The 24,810-nt window shown below is 42.5% G+C and overlaps 1 protein-coding gene across 2 annotated transcripts in view; it reads left to right on the top strand.

The window, feature by feature from the left end:
- Positions 1 to 24,076: 24,076 nt before the first annotated feature.
- Positions 24,077 to 24,810, top strand: part of LOC26532575 (leucine-rich repeat-containing protein 70-like) — a 35,474-nt gene continuing 34,740 nt past the window's right edge. Inside the window, exon 1 of one of the 2 annotated variants that reach the window (XM_033378371.1) lies at positions 24,077 to 24,258. In XM_033378371.1, coding sequence (XP_033234262.1) covers positions 24,203 to 24,258 — 56 coding nt within the window. In that variant the 5' untranslated portion in view covers positions 24,077 to 24,202. The remainder of the gene's footprint in view (positions 24,259 to 24,810) is intronic. The other variant, XM_033378369.1, reaches the window with a different exon arrangement.

The following is a 24,810-nucleotide window of genomic DNA, read 5'->3' as shown; positions in this document are numbered from 1 at the left end:
TGCGACGAGTTTCGCCCCAGCATAGACCTCGCCGACCTGCGCTACCGCCGCTTTATAAAGCTTTACGGAGCGCTCGTCTTCGCAGGCATTGCCCTGGAACCACCCCATGTCCTTGCAGACTGGCGGTGGTCCTGGGTCTTGGTCGAGGACCACACCAATAAGCGTCCTCTCCTTGGCAATCTGCGCAAAAGAGACATTTGGCAGCACTCTGGTGCGCTTTGCTGCCGGTCCTGGTGTCTCCTGCGAGCGCTGCCTCTTGGCTTGGGGAGCCACCTTTTTCTGTTCCAAGGTGAACTCCGGGAGCACGGCCGAAGCCCATTCCACCTTCTTCAGCCAGTCGGCTGATGTGCTGGCTTCATTGCTGGCGTGTATTGTCTGGCTTGGGCGCTTGTCGACGGCAAGTCAACGCCCTCCGCTTTACCAGAAGGTCGGGCAGCCGCAATATTGCTTAGCTTTCCTTCCAAGGTGTCAGCTTCGGGAGTTACCTTGCCACCCACTCCGGATTCGGGATGGGACCCCCTCGGGTTCGCACAAGCACCTTCCACCTTACAGGTATTCCCTGCTGTAGAGCCGGTTGGGCCAGGCCTTTGGGTCGCTGCCTTTCCGTGCTTGGGATTGCTCCCGGTTGGCATTTGGGGAGCGCCGCACTCATTTGTTTTTTTGGTTTGTATTTTTTGTTGTTATACATCTTATTCCCACGAGATGCAGAGAAAGGGAAAGGTCAGCCCGGGCAGAGATCCACGTTGCCCGGGTAAGGCATCATTAGAACAGCGGGCTGCCAAGTCCATGAGCCCTCCGTTAGCGACTGGGCTAGTTTTTATACCGGGCCCCAGCCAGGCTGACTCTCGGCACGGGTCGAGTAACACACTTAGTCCGGCCCGGTGTGAGGTGGGTGTGGGGGTTGGGATGTAGTAGGGTAGGTTTTGTGTATGGATGGGAGTGTGTGAGCTACTTATTGAGGCGGCACCACAAGCGCATCGTCAGTGCTGCTACCTAGCTAATACCCGCTGGCTGCTAGGCCCCCTTTGAGCTGCCTCACGAGCTCATCAGACCAGAAATTTCGATGCAATGAAATGTAAAATATACAAACGGTTGGAACGGTCGGAACGGGTTTATCTATTTAGTCTGTGATGCTAATTGAGAATTAAGGTATGTTATGAACATTATGGCGTTGAAGATTCTTTAATATATCCGTTCCAAACAGTATGGAAAAAAAAGTACGTAAATATATATATAGTTAAATATCGATTTTAAGTTTTTTAACAAAGACTTTTATTTTACAACTTAAATATCTTTATGTCACAAGATTTAAATGAATTCCCCGACTTGACTTTCGGTCTGCTTGTCTCAAACGGAACTGATCTCTCTGCTGCTGGCTAGTTTCCATGAGCCCTTCTCTTGGAACTCCCGACTCTGGCTTCGGGCGTAGCTTTCCTCGGCTGCATCCCCGTGTCGGTGGCGTACGTGCTTGGATCGATATTTGGGGATGCGTCGGCTTTGATGAAAGGCATCCACTGCTGGCGATCGGTGTTGCATTACATGACGGAGCTAGGAATGTGATACTCCTTGGTTTTATGTATAGCTTTGATTGGTCCTCATGAGTGGCGTGATTCTAAAGAATCGATTTCTCGAGAGTGGCGTTATTCTAATGTTGATGAAACAATGTGGTCCATTGTTTATATTATGGGGGGCCCTAGCTTGGAGTATGGGAAGAAACAGTTATTGATTCTTGAGTGGGGTCCTGTTACTTGTGTGGATGGGGTGGATGAATTGTACATAAACATAATGTGTATGGGATGTGGGGAATTATGGATATGTAACTTCCCCAACGTTTGTTATTAGCCTGTCCCTAGGCGATTACCCTCGGGTATAGTGACGGGGTGTCAAGTGCGGTGGCTGAGGTTGGTTCCTCTTCTGCTTCTATTATAGGGTTAATACATTTAACCGCATTTAGGAGTTTTCTTAAATTTAACAGCTACATAACTTAGTAGTACTAATATAATTATGACAAATGAAATTAGTAGACTTATTTGTAATAGGTTACTATATTTGGTGTATTGCATAATTATTTCATTAGTTTGGACATACGACAGTGGTTTTATTTTAGTTATGTTGTTGTTGACATAAACATTCTGGGCAAAATCTAACATTGTGTTTGATATTGTAAATTCATTTAATTGGATTGAACAGTTGTAGATTTTTATAATGGTATTTCCTTCCGCTATGATTTCTTGGTTTACACAATTCTGGTTTAGCGTTGTTTTTGGAAGATTCCATGTGATTAGTATTTTGGGTTCAATAAAGTTTATTTGAAAGTTTTGAAAAGTTTTGGAATATGGACATTTAGTGGGAGTTTGCATTAAAATTCCTTTTTTTCTTTAGAATTGTCATTGGTTTTCAATCTAGTTTCTTCAACAAATACTTCTTAATTTTTTGTGTAGTACTTGTCGTATGTCATATCTGTTAACATGCTATTTAATTCGTCTGGATACGGAACGATTTTATAGATTGGTACTTTTGTAATGTCTTTGGGAATGTTGGAAATTATTAGAATTTCGTTGGTATCGGATTTTAGCCATGTGGAGGTTTTTATATTTAGTATTTTCTCAGAATTTATTTGTTCCAGGTAGTCTTGTTTTAATAATTTTGGATTAAATATACCGAGCCTAGTTAATTGCATACCTAGTTCTATATCTTCGATATATTCTGTGAAATGTTGTAGATTGAATATCAAAATTTCTATTTGTTGATTCCTGTCTTTTTCTTCATTTAGTTTGTTTATAACGTTTATTCCGCTATTAACTGCATCTATTACCAAATTTAGTTCATTCATTTGAATGCTATGGCTGGCTAAATTTTCTATTTTTTGTTCCAAATCGACTTTATCTTCCTGATCTAGTGTTCCAAAGAGATATTTGTAGGCTGTTCCTACTATATTGATTAGGCCTCTTTTATTTCTTTTGGTTATTTTTAGACCGTTCATTTCTCTTTGCAATTTGTCTACTAGATATTTTATTTGGATTATGTCCTGGAATTTAGTGGCTTGCATTAACAAATTTTGGTATAGTTCTTCGGTTTTAGTTACATTAACAGTTAGATAATGGTATTCGTAATTGATAGGTATGTTAATCGATCCAGTTTTGAATATCATATATCCGTTTTGGGATTTTATAGGATTTATTTCTATGTTTTGGCCCTGTGCCATTACGATGGTAATTATGAGGAAGATGAGGATTTTAATTGTGTTGAAGTTCGCCGATTCCATTAACTTCCTCGGTTTCTCTGGAATTATTATATTTGCTTGTATTAGATTTCTTCTTTTTCTTGAATTTTGATTTATAATGAGTTATTTTCCTACCCCTATTCTTTTCTTCATAATGTTTTTCGTCTACCTGTCTAATTTCGCCCGTCCTTTTGAAAGGATTTGTTACCTTAGACTTAACTAGAGGTGATAGTTTATAGCGGGTATCTACTTCATATTCTATGCGGTTTTTATTTAATTGAGTGATTTTATTCACTTATTAATCTTTATCGGCTTCGATTTCAATTGGTTTGCCAATTTCGTTAAAAACTTTCATGATGGCTCTTTTTGCTTCTAACCAGTCACGACTTTTTACTTCTACAATAGGAACTGTTGGTTACCAACCATATAGAAATCCATGACGTATTTCTCTCTGATGTTCAGTATTTCCGGTGTAGTTTCGAATGCCAACTTCGTATTTCTATGCTCTGTTTTGGCAATATTACAAGTAGGAGATTCGTTTATGATGTTTTGGATTAGTTTTTGATAATCCGGGTAATAGTATTTTCCCCTAAACCAATTGACGGTTTTCTCTATCCCTGGAAGGAGTAAGCCTTTATGATTCTTTAATATGGTTTCTTTAAATTCAGCGTAATTCTGAATATCTAGGAGTTTCGTGCTTGATTTGACAGCTTTGGTTATATTGTTAGAATTAATTATTTATAAATAGGCTTTTTGGAATGGAGGAAAATCTATTTCGTTATGGAAATACAATGCGCTCTTTTTGGTGCATAGATATTCCTTTATTATATCCTTCGCTAAGGTGTGAGTCATTTCCTTATACGTGATCTTGATGATTAGCTTGTGAAAATAACGATTTTTTTCTACCTTATCTTCATTGCCTTTTATTAGCTCAATTTGCCGATTGTAATAGTTAATTGGTCTTTCCGTGATAGCAATGTGATTTAGATTGTCTTCCTGTGCGCTATGTACAGTTGCACCAACGCTATTGGAAGCTTCTCCAAGGAGATTTTCATTAATCTTTACCCTTGATAAGGCATCAGCTACATGATTTTCTTTGCCTGGTAGATATTTCATTTTAAAATCAAACTCATTCAGTTTTATTTTCCACCTTTGTAATTTCATATTTGGCTCCTTGAGGTTGTTCAACCAAATCAAGGGTTTATAATCGCTTTGTATCTCGAATGTTCTACCGAACAGGTATGAACGGAAATACTTGGTTGCCCATACGATCGCTAATAATTCCTTTTCGATGGCTGAATAGTTTATTTCATGTTCATTTGGATTTGGTACTATTCCTTTGGTAGTGACTACATGACCTAGGAATTCAGTTTCCTTTTTCATGAATTTACATTTGTCCATTTGTAGCTTCAAGTTGGCGTCTCTCAACTTTCCAAATACTCTCCTGAATGACAACAAGTGTTCTTCCAATGAAGTGGAAAATATAATGATGTCATCTAAGTATACAAAGCAATCTTTGAAGATTAACTCTTCTAGCAGATTGTTCATACATCTTTGGAAGGTAGCTGGGGCAGTGGTTAGCCCAAAGGGCATACGAGTGAGCTCGTAATGTCCATGCTTAGTGGAGAACGCAGTTTTGGGGATTGAGCTAGGTTCCATGGGTATTTGATGGAAACCTTTTGCTAAATCGATTGTCGTAAAATACTGACATTTACCTAGTTTGTCTAGGATTTCATCCATTCGTGGAGTTGGGAATTTGTCCTTAACTGTTATTTCATTTAGACTTCTATAGTCTACTACCATTCGATATTTTTGCTTTCCTGAAGCATCTATCTTCTTCGGAATCATAGATATGGGCGAGCAGTAAGGAGAATTCGACTTTCGAATTATTCCCTGCCTGATCATATCTTTGATTTTAAGGAGCTGACCGTTGGTTTCAAAAACCAATACGATCGGCTCCTAGCCATGGAGGCTCAGTTTAGCGGTTTAAAACTGCTGAATGAGTCTCCGAGGCGCAAAAAGGTCACTCCGCGGGACCTGCAAGTGCCAACCGTCACTCAGCCGTGCGCCGCCGAAAAATTGACTCCGACCACTCCAAGTGTACAGCAGTTGATCTCGTTTGCCACTCCAAGGGCAACGACAGCGGCTGGCGATGCAGATTCGATAGCCGAATTCATCGCCTCGGAGAATGTGCAGCCAAGTACGTCTGCTGCGTCCGTGTCCGTGGTGTCCGCAAGTTCACTAGTTGTCCCGTCTATCCCGATCCCACCAGTAAATAGACGTTCCGGACCTCCGGATATTGCCACCACAGGTACTAGACCTGCGGTGACTAAACCACTGGTGGGAGTCCCACCAAAACGACAAGTTTTTGTTTCACGGCTGGCCCCTGACCTCACATCTAATGATGTAACTGCTTTCATTCAAAGCTAAATAAAAGCCGTGGGTTTAAAGGTGGAGAAATTTAACTTCTCTTATGCCAGGGAGATAGCGTCGTTTAAGATAAGCATCTCCCCAACTCAATTTGACACCATTTGCTCCACCAAATTTTGGCCGGAGCATTTGGTGGTGAAGGAGTTTAAGGCTAAGAAGAAGAATAGGCCCCCCATATCGCTTCCAAATCTTTCCAGCGTGCCACCCTCAACCTCAACTTCCTCTTCCTCAACTTCCCGTCTTGTTCCAACCTTTTCAAAAAACTAACTTCTCTTTTAGTAACCTATCAGAATGTAAGAGGCGTAGTAAGCTCAGCATTCTTTTCCGGGATAGTGTTGCATTTGCTTCCCACGTTATTGTGTTTACTGAAACCTGGTTAAAGCCGGACATTCTTAGTTCCGAGGTTTTGGCAGGTCGGTACACAACTTTTAGAAAGGACCGTTCGTCTCGACGTGCAGGAGGGGTTCTAATTGCAGTGGACTCTTACTTCACGTCAGAACACTTCACAGTCCAAGTTCAACAGGAACTGGAATTCCTGTGTGTAAAACTGATTCTTCCCGCTTTCGCTATATTCATTACTTGCTCGTATATCCTACCTTCTTCGGATATTTCAATTTATGAGCAGCACTTGTCCGCTTTAACCGCTGTTGCTTCCTCGCTATCTGATAAAGATCGTATGATAGTTCTTGGTGACTTCAACTTGCCAGGAACTGTTTGGTCTTCGGTAAACGAGTCTAGTATCCTAGTGCCCATGTCACGATATGACTTTGTTGACGGCTTGCTTGACCTGTCCCTGTCTCAAGTCAATCATGTGAAAAATTCCTTGGGTCGATTGCTTGATCTATGCTTTGTATCGAGCCCTTAACCCGAGCCCTTCCGCTCACTATACCTGAAGACGCCTACCACCCTACTTTCGAGGTGTCGCTAGACATAGGACCAACTGTATTGGATCGGTCGAGTAGGCTGCCCGAACGTGTCCGCTGCTTTCGTAAAGCCGAGTTTGCGAAGCTTAATAACCTAATTAGGGATTTTGATTGGTCCGCTTTGTACTTGTGCTCTGATATCATAAAAGGCACAAACATTTTTTACAATGCTCTTGGCACATTTTTCGATTCTTGGGTCCCTCTTTCTTGTCCGACTAGATCTGGAAAACCCAATTGGTTTACCAAAGAGTTATCCAGTCTAAAAAACTTAAAATCAAGACTTTATAAAAAATTTCAAGAAGTGGGTTCTCCTACTTCTCACTCTCGCTATGTATTAGCTCGGTCAAACTTTTCAGTTCTTAATGCTCAATGCTATAAGAACTACCTATCTCGATGCAGGATACGTTTTTCGCAGGACCCTAAACAGTTTTACAGCTTCGTAAATAGTAAGCGGAGAACGTCCGCACACCCATCCTCGCTATCATTTTGTAATACGTCGGCAAATAATGATCAGGCAATTGCCGATCTTTTTGCCCAATTCTTCCAAACAACCTATTCTGAGGAAAGCTACTCTGGTCATCCGTACCCATACGGTTTACCCAGGTTGAACGGCATTTTCAGTCCCTTGTTAAATGAATGTTCTTTACTTCATGATCTTCGAGTAGTTAAGGCGGTGTTTTCACCGGGTCCAGACGGGGTTCCAGGTTGTGTACTCAGGTACTGCGCCGAGGCTCTGTGTGGACCATTGCTTAAACTATTCACCCTGTCCATTGGAAAGAATCGTTTATAATTCCTCTCCATAAAAAAGGTAGCAAGTCTGATGCAAAAAATTGTAGAGGTATAGCAAAGTTATCCGCTATTCCTAAAATGTTTGAGAAGGTTTTAACTCCGCACTTGCAACATCTCTGCAAGTCACTTATATCTCCAACTCAGCATGGATTTATAAGGCGGCGATCAACCACCACGAACTTGTTAGAGTTTACCTCTTTCATTATTAAAGGCTTTCAATGTAACTTACAGACGGATGTTATTTACACCGACTTTAGTAAAGCATTCGACTCTGTAAACCATTCCCTTTTAGCGCATAAATTTGACCTTTTAGGGTTTCCGCCCAACGGAGGTTCTCTAGCTATCTTTGTTCTAGGTCTCAAAGAGTCCTCTTCAAAAACTCCCTCTCTTTACCAGTAAAGGTTTCTTCGGGAGTACCACAGGGCAGCCATCTAGGCCCCTTACTCTTCACACTCTTTATTAATGACTTGCCTTCAGTAATAACATACTCTCGAGTACTTATGTATGCGGATGATGTTAAACTCTGTGTCCAGTACAAGGACATTTCATTTCATTCTCGCTTGCAATCCGATCTCAATAGCTTTCAGTCATGGTGTTGTGCAAACTTGTTACACCTTTATGCCTCGAAATGCAAAGTTATGACATTTCATCGTTCTAACCCTTTGTTGGCTCCCTACACCCTATTTGGGGGTTCTCTTGAGAGAATTACCCTGGTGGATGATCTGGGTGTTATGTTAGATCCCAAGTTAAAGTTTTCCGAACACATTTCTACCATGGTAAATAAGGCCATGGGCGTGCTTGGGTTTATAAAGAGGTGGTCAAAGGAATTTGACGACCCCTATATAACAAAGACTCTCTATACCTCGCTTGTTCGTCCGATCTTAGAATACGGCTCCTGTGTATGGTGCCCTCAGTACAAAGTACACCAGGACCGTATAGAATCAGTACAGAAAAACTTTTTACGCTTTGCTCTGCGGGGCCTTAACTGGGATGCGGGTGTAAGACTCCCATCTTACTCTAGTAGACTATTCTTAGTAAACCTCCCATCCTTAGTTAACCGTAGAAAAATGCTTGGTGTGATATTTATGCACAACTTGATCAGGGGTGACATAGACAGCCCTGATCTGTTGAGCCGCATAAACTTCACGATTCCTATTAGACTGACTAGAAACTTTATACCGTTGTTCCTTCCACTTTGTAGATCGAATTATTCCTTGCATGAACCGTTTAGGGTCTTATGCTCGGGTTATAATTCCCTCTACCATATTATATCCTCCACTAATTCTCTTCCTCTTATTAAATTACTAATCCTTACACACCTTTCTAGTAATTAGTAATTGTAGTGGTACTTGTATTTTGTATTTTATTGCATGCTTAATTTCTTAATAAGTTTAGTGCTAATTTTCCTCGAATGTTAGTCTAATATCTATCTTTCTTGCATGCTCGAGTTTGGTTCGGCTACGCACCGCGCGTCATGCGGCAGCGCCCCTCGGTCGGTTGGGCGGGAGGAGGGCTGCGTTTTGCCTGGGATCCGCGCGTAACAGCCTTCTGCTGGTGTCACACGGGCCACTTGACGGTGCAGTAATTGCATCGCCTCTTGATAGATGCAGTCATTGCATGTCAACGTCCAAAGATTTGCTGGCTTTCCTCCTGATCATGTATCTGGGCATATTTGTATGGTCGTCTGTAGACCGGGTCTTCATGTTGAGTTTTGATCTGGTGCTTGATTGTACTTGTGAAAGTCAAATTGTCACCTTCTCTGTACTGCACATCCTTAAACTCATATGAGACCTTCTTTAACTCTTCCCTCTCTTCGTCGTTTAAGTGTTCCAATCTTAATTGATTACATTCCCTTAATTCACTGTCTAGAGCGGAAGCGAAGTATTGATCTCCCTCTGGAGATGGGTCAAGGAACTTAGGTGCGATCTTCTCTTCTTTTGTAGAGGGATCAGTGCACTTCTGTGCGGTCTTGCCGGCTTCAATAGCTTCTCCACTCTGAATGATTGGGTACGACCTAGCTCCTAGTGTTACAGTGTCATTTCTGTAATCGATGCCGGCTTTACTTGCCATCAAATATTCTCTTCCTAATAAAATATCATAATTTTCGGAAAAGTTATGTATGTAGAACTTTTGTTCGGACGGACATGTTTTTTCGCATTCCTCATTATTCTCTTAGTTAAACGGACAAGTCCATTGATGGTATGGACCGTAAGGTTATCGTCTTTTATCTCGGAATCTGTATAATTTTCTTTCATGATGTTGATCGATGATCCCGAGTCAGCGATACACCTTAATATTCTTTATTAATGGTAATGTTTATATAGGGTCCTCCTCAGTTTCTTCCGAGGCGGCTTGATGAAAATTTACGTCCATCTTCGTTTGGCCACTCTGGCTCTCCGTCCCTCTTTTAGTAGGTTGGTTGGGTCCACTCCCACTAGCTTGGTTTTGAGATATTTGCTGATTGAATGGATTCTGAGCCCTACCTTGATTCAAGGAATTTTTGAACTCATTGTATAATCCAGGATTTTGGGAATTTTGATTTTGATTTGTTCGATTAGTCTGACCTGTTCCAGATGAACTCTGAGTTTGATTGTGATAGTTAGTAGTATTATAATTTGGATAATAGTTTCCAACATTCTTTCGATTTGATTGAGACGATTTCGATTGATCTTTATTTGTACCTGAATCTGTTGTACTAGCTTCGTACAATCCTTCTTCTTGTGCTGCCTTCTTAAGATTAGACAATGTGGTAATATCTTTTCTTGCTAAGGTCATGAACATTCTGTCAGGAAGTTTTCGAGTAATGGCATCTTTAATTGTGTTGTTCAAAGCGTTTTTATAAATGACATTATTTTCTGGTATGTTTTCTAAGTTTAGCTTATTGTTTATTAATAATGCTTTTATCTCTAATTCTTCTATAAACTTACGAAGACTGCCGTTGAATCTGGTGGTGTATAGTTGTCGTAAGAGTTCTTCATATGGTGTGTGATTTTTGAACTCGTTGATCAGCGCCGTCTTCAGTTCGAGCCACGTGTTGTATTGTATCATTTGCGATATGCGTTGTGCCTCTCCTGACAGTTGGATCTCGGTCGCTCCAAATAGAATCCTTTGTTGGCGAAGATCTTCAGTTGGATATAATCCGCATACATATTCGATTCGTTTGATAAATGAGCTTAGCTGTCCAGATGAACCGTCATAGGCAGGTATTTGTTGGATCGACAGCAGTGCCTGGTTCAAGTGGATTTCGCTCAATGATAGTGGTGGTAACGCCATGTTGTTGGTGTTGATTGGGTTTTGTTTTCAGTAGTTTTGATCTTTATTTTGGTTCACTTGTAAGTTTTTTGATTTTGTATTTAGTGTTTCACTGTTCTTGGTGGATCACTATCTCCGCTTACTTCAGTTCACTTAATTTTAGTTTTGCAAATCGTATGTGCTCGTAACACATAGGTTCTTTGGCGGATTTCACAATTTTATTAACGATTCCGGGATTACGTGATCACAGTAATTATAAATTACACAAGCTGACCATTACCGAAATATAGGTGTTAATTTTAAAAGAAATCCTACCGACTGCGCCAGTTAAATATCCGCAACTCGATTTTAAGTTTTTTAACAAAGACTTTTATTTTACAACTTAAATATCTTTATGTCACAAGATTTAAATGAATTCCCCGACTTGACTTTGGGTCTGCTTGTCTCTTGATCTCTCTGCTGCTGGCTAGTTTCTATGAGCCCTTCTCTTGGAACTCCCGACTCTGGCTTCGGGCGTTGCTTTCCTCGGCTGCATCTTCGTGTCGGTGGCGTACGTGCCTGGATCGATATTTGGGGATGCGTCGGCTTTGATGAAAGGCATCCGCTGCTGGCGATCGGTGTTGCATTACATGACGGAGCTAGGAATGTGATACTCCTTGGTTTTATGTCTAGCTTTGATTGGTCCTCATGAGTGGCGTGATTCTAAAGAATCGATTTCTCGAGAGTGGCGTTATTCTAATGTTGATGAAACAATGTGGTCCATTGTTTATATTATGGGGGGCCCTAGCTTGGAGTATGGGAAGAAACAGTTATTGATTCTTGAGTGGGGTCCTGTTACTTGTGTGGATGGGGTGGATGAATTGTACATAAACATAATGTGTATGGGATGTGGGGAATTATGGATATGTCACTATATATATATGTAAATATGTACCTATATTTCGGAAGACAAACTCTTATCTTGTACTGCTGATTGGGATATTATATCGAAAATCTGAGTCCGCATTGTTATCAGCAAACGAAGTATATTAAAGAGATAAGTCAGTTGAATAATGTTGCGTCCAAAAAAAACCCAAATATTTAAAAAACAGATTTTACAAATTCTTACAAGGGTAATGTAACATTGATTTTGGATGAAATTTTGCTAAATTTGGTGTACTGTTTTTTATTTATAAGTTCTTAAAAGGTGGTTATGAATTAGTGGACTGTATAATCGTTTATATCTTGAGCTTATTTATTATTTATTGATTATTTAATATTGGTGGTTATAGTACAATTATATTACAAGAATAGCGGGGGGTTCGATTCTGCGGCGGTACAAACTATGCGTGCGGGCGGCTTCGTCTCGATGTTTCTACTGCCTCAACTCCGCGAAAAGAAGTCGAGCAAAAGGGAATTGAAAGATCACGCGATAAGACTCGACGCGACGGTCTCAATGCAAAACAACGGAACGCATCGCTGTGTGCGTGTGCAGCTGCGGGTCTGGCCATGCGTGTGAGAACATTACAGCTATGTTCTGGACTAGAGTAAACAACAACACAGCTATGCGCGTAAAAATAGTTACTTAGGCGGTGTACTACAATCATGAGCGTGTAAATAGGTCAATCGCAATATACATGAACATTGAATTAAAAACTACGAGGCTCATTTCTCACCATACCGGCCCCCCTGAACGACTGTTCAGAACAAGGGAAGCACAGCAAGTTTGGTAATAGGTCTCTTGTAAACTCCTCGGGCTGTTTTGACGGTGACCACTCACTCGAACCCTCTCGTCTTGGCCAGGATGAACTTCGGTGATTCGCCCAAGCAGCTACTTGCTAGGCAGTTGATTCAGCTCCTTCAGTACCACAAGAGTGTCCACGGTTATGTTGTTGGACTCCTGCTGCCATTTCGTGCGAGGTTGCAAGGAAGTAAGGTGTTCCAGACTCCAACGTTTCCAGAATCCTTGAACCTTGGCTTACAGTTGTCTCCAACGCTGCAGTCTATTAATGTTGAGGTCTAACAAGGACGGCTCCGGCACCGACATGTGAGGTTGACCTGTAAGAAAATGAGCGGGGGTAAGGGGATCCAAGCTGTGATCGCTAGGCGCGCACAGTGGGCGAGAGTTGAGTAACCCTTCAATCTGAGTTAAAATTGTTGAATATTCCTCGAAGGTTAACGCACTGCTACCAATTACTCGGCGAAGGTGGAGTTTGATAGATCGTACGCCTGTTTCCCAAAGACCTCCAAAGTGCGGGGCAGATGGCGGAATGAAGTGCCAGTTGATGTCCTGACTCGTCAGAAAATTAGCAATTTCCTCGTCTTGACTTTGAGATACTGCTATCCATTGCATCTCCGTTAGTTCCTTTCTGGCTCCATGGAATGTTGTGCCATTGTCCGAGTACAAGTCGGATTTAGGGCCACGTCGAGACCAAAAAACGTTTGAAAGCGGCGATAAATGCAGGAGTCGTCAAATCACTGACGATCTCGATATGAATTGCTTTGGTGGACAGACAAACAAAGATGGCAAACCAAGCTTTGCCATACTTCGGTGTCCGACCTGCTGATGTCTTGATGGTAGCTGGTCCAGCGTAATCCAATCCAGAATGTAGAAAGCAGCGGGTGGGCTGAACGCGAACGGCGGGAAGATCAGCCATGAGCTGTGTACTCGTTCCTTTGCGCTGGAGGAAGCATATCTTGCAGTTGAATACAATTTTGCGGACTATGTTACGGGCTCCCAGGATCCAATACTTCTGTCTCAACGTGTGAAACATAAATTCGACTCCAGCGTGTAACGATGTGACGTGCTGGTGTCTAGCTATTAAAACAGCGACTGGTGATTCTTTTCGAAGAAGGATGGGATGTTTTGCGTCATAGGTTGTCATCGAATTTCCAATGCGTCCTCCCACGCGCAGAATTCCTTGGTCGTCAACAAATGGAGTGTAGTGAATCAACTTGGATTTTTGAGAAATGGCTTGTCCAGTGCTCAGCTGTCTGTACTCCACTTGGAAGAACTCCATCTGGACATGTTTGATTACCCTAGAGCGGGCATATTGAAGCTCCCATGACGATAAAAATGATGACAGGCGGTCCTTGCAACGAAGACGATGTACGAACCGAAAGCAATAGCTAAGTGTCCGCAAGAGATGTGACCAGGAGGAAGCTTTGTTGATCATACAGTTAAGATCATTTCCTTCATTGGAAATGTGTAGATTAACTTGGGGCTTGACCTTTACTTCCATCCGCTCAGCGTCCTCAGTCGACAGTGCGAACTTGGCCTTAGCAGGTGGCCAAGTGCGATGGGATTGGGAAAGCCACGGTGGTCCATTCCACCACAGTTGATGTTCTACCAGATCCTTTGGTAGAAGTCCGCGTGATGCACAGTCCGCGGGATTGTCCTCAGTGCGAATGTGTTGCCAGCAGCTACGTGGGCAAGCTTCTAGAATCTCAGCCGTGCGATTACAAACATAAGTGTTCCAAGTCCGTGGGGGTGATGAGAGCCAATGTAGTACAATTTCGGAGTCTGACCAACACGAAGTACTGGAAATAGGAATCGTTAGATTTTGCTTAACCAGAGACATCAATTTCGACAGAAGATGGGCGGCATTCAACTCGAGCCGTGGGATGGAGATAGGTTTGATTGCCACCCGGGTTTTTTTTCCTCATTGGACGTTGACATGCAATGACTGCATCTAACAAGAGGCGATGCAATTACTGCACCGTCAAGTGGCCCGTGTGACACCAGCAGAAGGCTGTTACGCGCGGATCCCAGGCAAAACGCAGCCCTCCTCCCGCCCAACCGACCGAGGGGCGCTGCCGCATGACGCGCGGTGCGTAGCCGAACCAAACGCGAGCATGCAACAAAGATAGCCATTAGACTAACATTCGAGGAAAATTAGCTCTAAACTTACTAAGAAACTAAGCATGCAATCAAAATACAAATACTACTACAATTACTAATTACTAGAAAGGTGTGTAAGGATTAGTAATTTAATAAGAGGAAGAGAATTAGTGGAGGATATAATATGGTATAGAGAATTATAATCCGTGCATAAGACCCTAAACGGTTCTTGCAAGTCATATTGCGGTCTACAAAGTGGAAGGAACAACGGTATAAAATCTAGTCAGTCTAATAGGAATCGGGAAGTTTATGCGGCTCAACAGATCAGGGCTAGAACGATGAAATGTCATAACTTTGCATTTCGAGGCATTAAAGTGTAACAAGTTTGCACAACACCATGACTGAAAGCTATTGAGATCGGATTGCAAGCGAGAATGAAATGAAATGTCCTTGTACTGGACACAGAGTTTAACATCATCCGCATACATAAGTACTCGAGAGTATGTTAATACTGAAGGCAAGTCATTAATAAAGAGTGTGAAAAGTAAGGGGCCTAGATGGCTGCCCTGTGGTACTCCCGAAGAAACCTTTACTGGTAAAGAGAGGGAGTTTTTGAAGAGGACTCTTTGAGACCTAGAACAAAGATAGCTAGAAATCCATCTCAGGAGGTTGGGCGGAAACCCTAAAAGGTCAAGTTTATGTGCTAAAAGGGAATGGTTTACAGAGTCGAATGCTTTACTAAAGTCGGTGTAAATAACATCCGTCTGTAAGTTACCTTGAAAGCCTTTAATAATGAAAGAGGTAAACTCTAACAAGTTCGTGGTGGTTGATCGCCGCCTTATAAATCCATGCTGAGTTGGAGATATAAGTGACTTGCAGAGATGTTGCAAGTGCGGAGTTAAAACCTTCTCAAACAATTTGGGAATAGCGGATAACTTTGCTATACCTCTTTAATTTTTTGCATCATACTTGCTACCTTTTTTATGGAGAGGAATTATAAACGATTCCTTCCAGATTGGGGGGAAGCAATAGGATTCAATAGACAGGGTGAATAGTTTAAGCAATGGTCCACTTAGAGCCTCGGCGCAGTACCTGAGTACACAACCTGGAACCCCGTCTGGACCCGGTGAAAACACCGGCTTAACTAGTCGAAGATCTTGAAGTAGGGAATATTCATTTAACAAGGGACTGAAAATGCCGTTCGACCTCGGTAATCCGTATGGGTACAGTTGAACAGAGTAGCGTTCCTCAGAATAGGTGGTTTGGAAAAACTGGGCAAAAAGATCGGCAATTGCCTGATCATTATTTGCCGACGTATTACAAAATGATAGCGAGGATGGGTGTGCGGACGTTCTACGCTTACTGTTTACGAAGCAGTAAAACTGTTTAGGGTCCTGAGAAAAACGTATCCTGCAACGAGATAGGTAGTTCTTATAGCATTGAGCATTAAGAACTGAAAAGTTTGACCGAGCTATTACATAACGAGAGTGAGAAGTAGGAGAACCCACTTCTTGAAATTTTTTATAGTCTTGATTTTAGGTTTTTTAGACTGGATAACTCTTTGGTAAACCAAGGGGGTTTTCCAGATCTAATCGGACAAGAAAGCGGGACACAAGAATCAAAAAATGTGCCAAGAGCATTGTAAAAAATGTTTGTGCCTTTTGTGACATCAGTGCACAATCAAAATCCCTAATTAGGTTATTAAGCTTCGCAAACTCGGCTTTACGAAAGCAACGGACACGTTCAGGTAGTCTACTCGACCGATCCAATACAGTTGGTCCTATGTCTAGCGACACCTCGAAAGTAGGGTGGTAGGCGTCTTCAGGTATAGTGAGCGGAAGGGCTCGGGTTAACAACACTATGGTCGGATCCGATACAAAGCATAGACCAAGCAATCGACCCAAGGAATTTTTCACATGATTGACTTGAGACAGGGACAGGTCAAGCAAGCCGTCAACAAAGTCATGTCGTGACATGGGCACTAGGATACTAGACTCGTTTACCGAAGACCAAACAGTTCCTGGCAAGTTGAAGTCACCAAGAACTATCATACGATCTTTATCAGATAGCGAGGAAGCAACAGCGGTTAAAGCGGACAAGTGCTGCTCATAAATTGAAATATCCGAAGAAGGTGGGATATACGAGCAAGTAATGAATATAGCGAAAGCGGGAAGAATCAGTTTTGCACACAGGAATTCCAGTTCCTGTTGAACTTGGACTGTGAAGTGTTCTGACGTGAAGTAAGAGTCCACTGCAATTAGAACCCCTCCTGCACGTCGAGACGAACGGTCCTTTCTAAAAGTTGTGTACCGACCTGCCAAAACCTCGGAACTAAGAATGTCCGGCTTTAACCAGGTTTCAGTAAACACAATAACGTGGGAAGCAAATGCAACACTATCCCGGAAAAGAATGCTGAGCTTACTACGCCTCTTACATTCTGATAGGTTACTAAAAGAGAAGTTAGTTTTTTGAAAAGGTTGGAACAAGACGGGAAGTTGAGGAAGAGGAAGTTGAGGTTGAGGGTGGCACGCTGGAAAGATTTGGAAGCGATATGGGGGGCCTATTCTTCTTCTTAGCCTTAAACTCCTTCACCACCAAATGCTCCGGCCAAAATTTGGTGGAGCAAATGGTGTCAAATTGAGTTGGGGAGATGCTTATCTTAAACGACGCTATCTCCCTGGCATAAGAGAAGTTAAATTTCTCCACCTTTAAACCCACGGCTTTTATTTAGCTTTGAATGAAAGCAGTTACATCATTAGATGTGAGGTCAGGGGCCAGCCGTGAAACAAAAACTTGTCGTTTAGGTGGGACTCCCACCAGTGGTTTAGTCACCACAGGCCTAGTACCTGTGGTGGCAATATCCGGAGGTCCGGAACGTCTATTTACTGGTGGGATCGGGATAGACGGGACAACTAGTGAACTTGCGGACACCACGGACACGGACGCAGCAGACGTACTTGGCTGCACATTCTCCGAGGCGATGAATTCGGCTATCGAATCTGCATCGCCAGCCGCTGTCGTTGCCCTTGGAGTGGCAAACGAGATCAACTGCTGTACACTTGGAGTGGTCGGAGTCAATTTTTCGGCGGCGCACGGCTGAGTGACGGTTGGCACTTGCAGGTCCCGCGGAGTGACCTTTTTGCGCCTCGGAGACTCATTCAGCAGTTTTAAACCGCTAAACTGAGCCTCCATGGCTAGGAGCCGATCGTATTGGTTTTTAAAACCAACGGTCAGCTCTTTAAAGCCACTCCGCGTCTGCCTCATGAAAGCCACCATGTCTTTCTCCACCGCACGGCATGCCTCGCAACTGTAATGCAAGCCATTACGTTTGGCTATGGCATCGCTCACGAGGCCAGAAAATCCCGCGCATTTTGCGTGGACTACGCTGTCGCAGAGCCAGCAGGGGACATTTGGCTGATCGTGAGTGATCTGCTTCTTGCAGGTTTTTTTGGCGCAGACCACAGCGAATTCCATTTTATTTTTATTATTCAAATATTTTATTAAAATCAAAAAAATTAAAAATTTCCAAAACAAATTGGTATCAGACCAATGTGCCAGACAACGCTCAAAGCGGAATTGGTAAGAAAAAAAAGAGAGCAGAGTGGAGAGCGGTTTTAGCGAGAGCTACTAGACAGAGAGCGCTATTGCTCAGAAAGTTGAAAGAGCGAGAGAGAAAGAACAGTTATTGAGGTTGAGGTGATAGCGAGAGAGTGATAAGACAACAAAAGCTACCAGACGAGAGCGGACTGCAATGCAATACTCACTCACTGCAACAACACAACACAACACAAGCCGACGCCGAAAAATAAAAAGTTAAATAATATTTTAACACAAATCAAAAGGCATGCACTCGCGTAAATGAATAGGTTTCCAGATTGTTGTCTGGTTAGAAAGTATATTTAGAATTTAATTAGGAAAACTCCGGCTGTTTATTCGAAACAAAAGGAAAAATGCGGAGCGCAAAACAAAAACACGTCTGATCACTACGAAAGAGAACGATGCTTTTGCGGCGATCAGTGTTACAGCGTAGTCACTATTGACTCTCACGCGACTGTAGATGACAGCGGCGTATGCATGAGATGACGCATCGGCGAATCCATGCAGCTCCGTTGCTTGAAGTGGCGAGGATAGATAGCGGGGTATGCGACAGCTTTCCAGTAAATGAACTTCAGCTACAAACTGTTGCCACCGTGCGCATAGCTGCGCGGGTAGTGGTTCGTTCCAGTCGACCGAGCTCAGCCAACTATCTTGAAAGAGAACCTTTAGAAATACAGTTGTGGGGGCAAGCAACCCCAGTGGATCGTAGATCTTGGCAAGCTCGGACAGCAAAATCCGTTTTGTCAGAACCCCTGTGGCGTCGGGAATGGTCAACTTGAAGGAAAGCTCGTCCACAGCCGGGTCCCAGCGTATTCCAAGAACCTTGAAATATTGAGTTGGGCTATCTCCCTCTAGGGCTTCAAGTGGATACTCACAAATGTCCTTTGGCAGCGATTTGAGTAATGACCAACAGTTTGAACTCCATTTTCGAAGTTTAAATTGAGCTTGGCTCAATAGCAAAATTAATTCATCTTTGAGTGCAATGAGATCGTCGATATTATCGCAACCAGTAGGAATATCATCTACGTACGCGTCTCGTACAAGCACAGCAGCAGCCTTCGGATACAAATCGGCATGATCTTGCGCGATCTGCTTGAGAACTCAAACAGCCAAGAACGGTGAAGACGCTAAACCATACGTCACGGTCAGCAATCGATAATGATCGAGTGTAGCAGTCTCCTCCTTTCGCCAGACAATCCGTTGGTAATGCGTGTGATCTTCTGAAACCAGGATGCCTCTAAACATTTTCTCAATGTCCGTACAAAACACATAGCGATGCTGACGGAAACGTAGACATACTCCAAGTAAATCCCTTTGAATAGGTGGTCCGATGTGTAGTCGTGAATTAAGTGAAGATCCATTGCAGTCCTCCCCAGAGCCATCGAATACAACTCGGCATTTCGTGGTGGTGCTATCTGGTTTAAATACTGCGTGGTGTGCTAAGTAATTGTGATTGGCGGGATCGTTTTCTACGGTAGTGGAAGGAATCACCTCCATGTGTCCATAAACTCGACATACTGTTGCTTGAGCGCAGGAAATTTTCGAAATTTCCGCTCGAGAGAAGAAAAGCGTCGTAGTGCTTGTGGCAGTGTGGACCCCATCGGAGGGGCAGATTCCTTGAACGGGTATTGGACGATGTACACGCCATCGTTTCTGCGGGCGTGCGTATGAACGAAGTGTTGCTCAGCGGGATCACTAGCATCAATGGTAGCGTCACTTGGTTGAACTCGTTCCATGTCCATGAACGATCGAACCAAAGTGTCCAGATCCTCGTGCGCGTGATGGGCTAGTGCGTGGTTGTGAGCATCACTACTGAGATGGTAGCTGCCTGTAATGACCCAACCAAAATTGGTGTGAAGTGCAATAGGATATTCAGAACCAAACTCTTTGCGTTGTCCAGTGTAAAGGTTCCAAAGCTCATCAGCTCCTAAGATCACGTCGATTTCGCCTGGTTTACCAAATGTAGGGTCCGCTAAGGGTAGATCACGAATTCTTTTCGACATCGGTGTGTTAGACTCGATCCTCTGGGCTGGAATCGAGGAGGTTAAAGTGTTCATAATCAGACCTGTTACCACCACTGAGGCCGAGCTTGTGCGGGAGAGCAGCGTGAATGTGGCGCGACCTCTAGTAACCCCAGCAGGATTTGCGCCTAGACCAACCACTGGTATACGAGCGTGGGTGCGCGGCAAACCAATTCGTTGAATAAATGATTCGGCGACCATCGTTATAGTCGAACCAGTATCCAACAGTATCCTGCAGGTGGTCTCGTTGCCCCAGGAGTCGACTATAGTGGCCAAAATCGTTGGCAATATGGCCTGACTCTTGGCCACGAATTTCCTCTCCAATGTATGATGGCTGACCACGGCAGGATCAGCGTCAGCAGGGAAACTGGACGAGCGGACGGGTGAGTTAGCGGAGTTATTGACCTCAGCGGAAGCCGTGACAGAGCGTATGTCCTCTGGATGCACAAGAGTGTGGTGCCTCAGCTTACACAGACGGCACGTGTTTGTGGAATTACACTCCTTGACTTGATGAGATCGGCTTAGACAATTGAAGCACAAATTACCATCCCTTGCGAACTTGCGGCGGTCCACAACATCTAGAGCCTTGAATTGAGTGCACGCATAAAGACTGTGTTGCTCGTGACAATATACCTAATCACGAGCAGACGTATTTGGCACGTCCACATGATGAGAAATTGCACGACGTTTATTCAGCACCGTGTGTGTATCCTGGATTAGCTTTGGATCTTGACAAGACTCAAGTGCATCGCAACGGGCGAAGACAAAGCCGAACAGGTCATTTATAGTCACGTTTTCCTTGCACGATTCACTGGAGGTGGCCCACGCTTCCTTGCATTCCGGGTCTAACTTTGAGAGCAAGATATGGATTAGCCACACATCGCGGCTGTCGCAGCTCAGCGCATGTAGACCACGTATACTTTCGTCAGCGGTGTCGACTATCTTACGCAACTCGGCGATGTTTGAACCCTTTGCGGTTGGCAACGAAAGAAAGTTTTGAATGAACGAACGAGCAATCAGTGACTTCTTGTTGTAGCGATTTTCGAGAATCTCCCATGCGTCCTGGTAATTGGCATCCGATACGGGAATATGTTTTATCAGAGACAACGCTTCACCATCCAGATAGGATTTCAAATAATGAAACTTTTGGCACTTGGACAGACTACTCTTCTTGTCGACTGAGCCTAAGAACAAGTCACTAAACTGACACCAATCCTCGTATCTGCCCGAAAACGTCGGAATGCGTATTTTCTCGAACTGCAGCTCTGTGGTTCCCGATGAGTCCCGAATCCTCTCCAGAAGTTGAGTTTGTCCCTCAAATAAGCGTTCCACAGTGGTCGATAGCAGTAGATTTGAGTTGTCGTGCTCATTCTCGTGACTGCTCCGGTCACGTATGGCTTCAGTGAAGATACTATGCGCACTAAAGAACCTTTTCTCATATTCGGGGATGTCCAAATCCGGATCCACGTATTCATCTTCATCATTATATTGGACCAGCTCTTCAGCTCCATAAAGCGGTTGAAAGTTGCAACAAGTCGGTCCAACTTGTGCTCTAATGTTTGCACAGAAGTACATGACTGTACAAACTCTTGAGCCTCCGCAGCCACGCGAGTTAATTGGGATTTGCAGGCCCCACGTTGCTGAATTAGACGATGCACTATGGCCTTCATGGCAAACAGCGGGTAACGGTATCACTCAATATGTATGTATATAAATAAGCTCAAACGCGGATATCCGGCTCGAAGGACCAAAATTTGCTATGGTTATGAATTAGTGGACTGTATAATCGTTTATATCTTGAGCTTATTTATTATTTATTGATTATTTATGGTGGTTATAGTACAATTATATTACAAGAATAGCGGGGGGTTCAATTCTGCGGCGGTACAAACTATGCGTGCGGGCGGCTTCGTCTCGAAGTTTCTACTGGAATTGAAAGATCACGCGATAAGACTCGACGCGACGGTCTCAATGCAAAACAACGGAACGCATCGCTGTGTGCGTGTGCAGCTGCGGGTCTGGCCATGCGTGTGAGAACATTACAGCTATGTTCTGGACCCGAGTAAACAACAACACAGCTATGCGCGTAAAAATAGTTACTTAGGCGGTGTACTACAATCATGAGCGTGTAAATAGGTCAATCGCAATATACATGAACATTGAATTAAAAACTTCGAGGCTCATTTCTCACCAAAAGGTTCAATTCGAATTTTATAAATTCTTATTTTTATGAATGTAAGATTTAGTATTTCGTATATTTAAAAAATAATAACTTTATAATAATTTTATGCATTCGGTTGTTTTAAGAGTTTTTGTTAGGTTAATCTTGCAGGATAAAAGTGTTTTTTTTTTTAAATGTGATCAATACAGAAGAAACCATCTCCATAAGAAAAGGATTTTTATTTTTAGGCGCCATTGCAATTGTGAGAAAAAATGTTCTTATGAGGATCAAAAAAAATATATCTGGTCCCTTCAGTAACTTATAGACCAGCGTTTCAATAGAATTGTACCACTATTTGGGGGCGAGGAACGAGGTTTGGACTACCAGCTACAGCAGCCCACGTTTTTGCACTTGTATCAGGACTTTTTCTGCTATACAGAGTCCAGGCACAGCAATATTGGTCGCCACTTGGTCGCAAAATAGATTGTGATAAGTTCCCAAGATCATCACCTCGAATTTTTTTTACGGCCTAGTTTTAGGCGGTAATTTGCAGCTTAGCAGTTGGCTTTTCAAATTAGAAAAGCCACGACAAGCGTCGAATATTACATGATAGGCATTACCTCCTCACATACTACGGCTGAGACAAAAAAAATGATTAGAAAAAAATGTTTCCCGATCACGGGTAGGTTTAGAAAAATGTATTCCTGGGTAATAAGAACAACTGAAAAAATATTTGAGCCAAATCGGCACAGCCTTTCTCAATTGATGAAATCCCATACATTTTTCAGTCCTATACATATCTTGATCAGTACAATAGCCGTGTCGATAGGGCCATGACTGTCTGTCTGTCTGTCCGTCCGTCTTTCCGTCGCTATGAGCGCCTAGATCTCAGAGTTTTGCTTAGCCACTCCAAATTGATTTGTTCCTTTTGGTTATAATAATGATCAGATCTAATTCAGATTCGGCAGTCTGGTAGATGTGGTCATTCTCTACGATTCTGCATTTTTGGTTCTCTGATATTATAAATGTGGATGCTGCAGACTTTCGTCCTTTGCGTGGCAAAATTTTGAAACAAGCTTGATTCAGAGCGACATCACAGGAATCTGGCTACAATTTCGCTGCTCTAGCTCATGTAGTCTCCGAGAACTAGGCGCCAAAAAAGGCGGACGGACAGATAGACATGGCCCTATTGATGCTGATCAAGAATATATATACTTTATGGGGTTGGAAACGCTTCCTTCCGGACGTTAAACATATCCATTTTACCCACAAATCTAATATACACCTACTAAATTTGAGTATCGGGTATAAAAACAACTACTGCGCTGTCTTGCTTCCAGCTTAACTGGAAAGCCTGCTAATGCGTATAATTCTCTCGCTCTCCCAGCATGCTTTTCCCCTGCGGCTACCTCTGTTTTCTAATTCTAATTCTAATTTTGGTCAGAGGACTTCCATCAAATTACATTTTTGAAGGAAACATATTTAGCTTGACCAGCAGCAACAAGTATTCTAAGGTTGTTCTCCCCATATATGTATGTAGCAGGTACATATATACGAACATAGGATGGTATGGTCTAACTTTTAAAAAGTCTTACTTACTTTAAATTAAGGACTTCGCATTTCGATGCAATAAAATGTAAAATATACAAACAGTTGGAACGGTCGGAACGGGTTTATCAATTAAGCCTGTGATGCTAATTAAGAATTAAGGTATGTTATGAACATTATGGCGTTGAAGATTCTTTCATATATCCGTTCCAAACATTTATGGAAAATTATCTTAAATTAGGGGGGAAAAAAATAGTACGTAAATATGTATCTATATTTCGGAAGACAAACTCTTATCTTGTACTGCTGATTGGGATATTCTATCGAAAATCTGAGTCCGCATTGTTATCAGCAAACGAAGTATATTAAAAAGATAAGGCAGTTGAATAATGTTGCGTCCATCGTGTTTATTTCATATCGGTGAGCCTAGTCGTTCAAATGCAGGAAAAAAAACCCAAATATTTAAAAAACAGATTTTACAAATTCTTACAAGGGTAATGTAACATTGATTTTGGATGAAATTTTGCTAAATTTGGTGTACTGTTTTTTATTTATAAGTTCTTAAAAGGTTCAATTCGAATTTTATAAATTCTTATTTTTATGAATGTAAGATTTAGTATTTCGTATATTTTAAAAATAATAACTTTATAATAATTTTATGCATTCGGTTGTTTTAAGAGTTTTTGTTAGGTTAATCTTGCAGGATAAAAGTGTTTTTTTTTTAAATGTGATCAATACAGAAGAAACCATCTCCATAAGAAAAGGATTTTTATTTTTAGGCGCCATTGCAATTGTGAGAAAAAATGTTCTTATGAGGATCAAAAAAAATATATCTGGTCCCTTCAGTAACTTATAGACCAGCGTTTCAATAGAATTGTACCACTATTTGGGGGCGAGGAACGAGGTTTGGACTACCAGCTACAGCAGCCCACGTTTTTGCACTTGTATCAGGACTTTTTCTGCTATACAGAGTCCAGGCACAGCAATATTGGTCGCCACTTGGTCGCAAAATAGATTGTGATAAGTTCCCAAGATCATCACCTCGA

This window comes from Drosophila pseudoobscura, chromosome 3, assembly GCF_009870125.1.
Source record: "Drosophila pseudoobscura strain MV-25-SWS-2005 chromosome 3, UCI_Dpse_MV25, whole genome shotgun sequence".
Classification (NCBI taxonomy): domain Eukaryota; kingdom Metazoa; phylum Arthropoda; class Insecta; order Diptera; family Drosophilidae; genus Drosophila; species Drosophila pseudoobscura.
The sequence above is the reverse complement of the archived record's forward strand: the minus strand, read 5'-3'. Positions and strand labels throughout refer to the sequence as shown.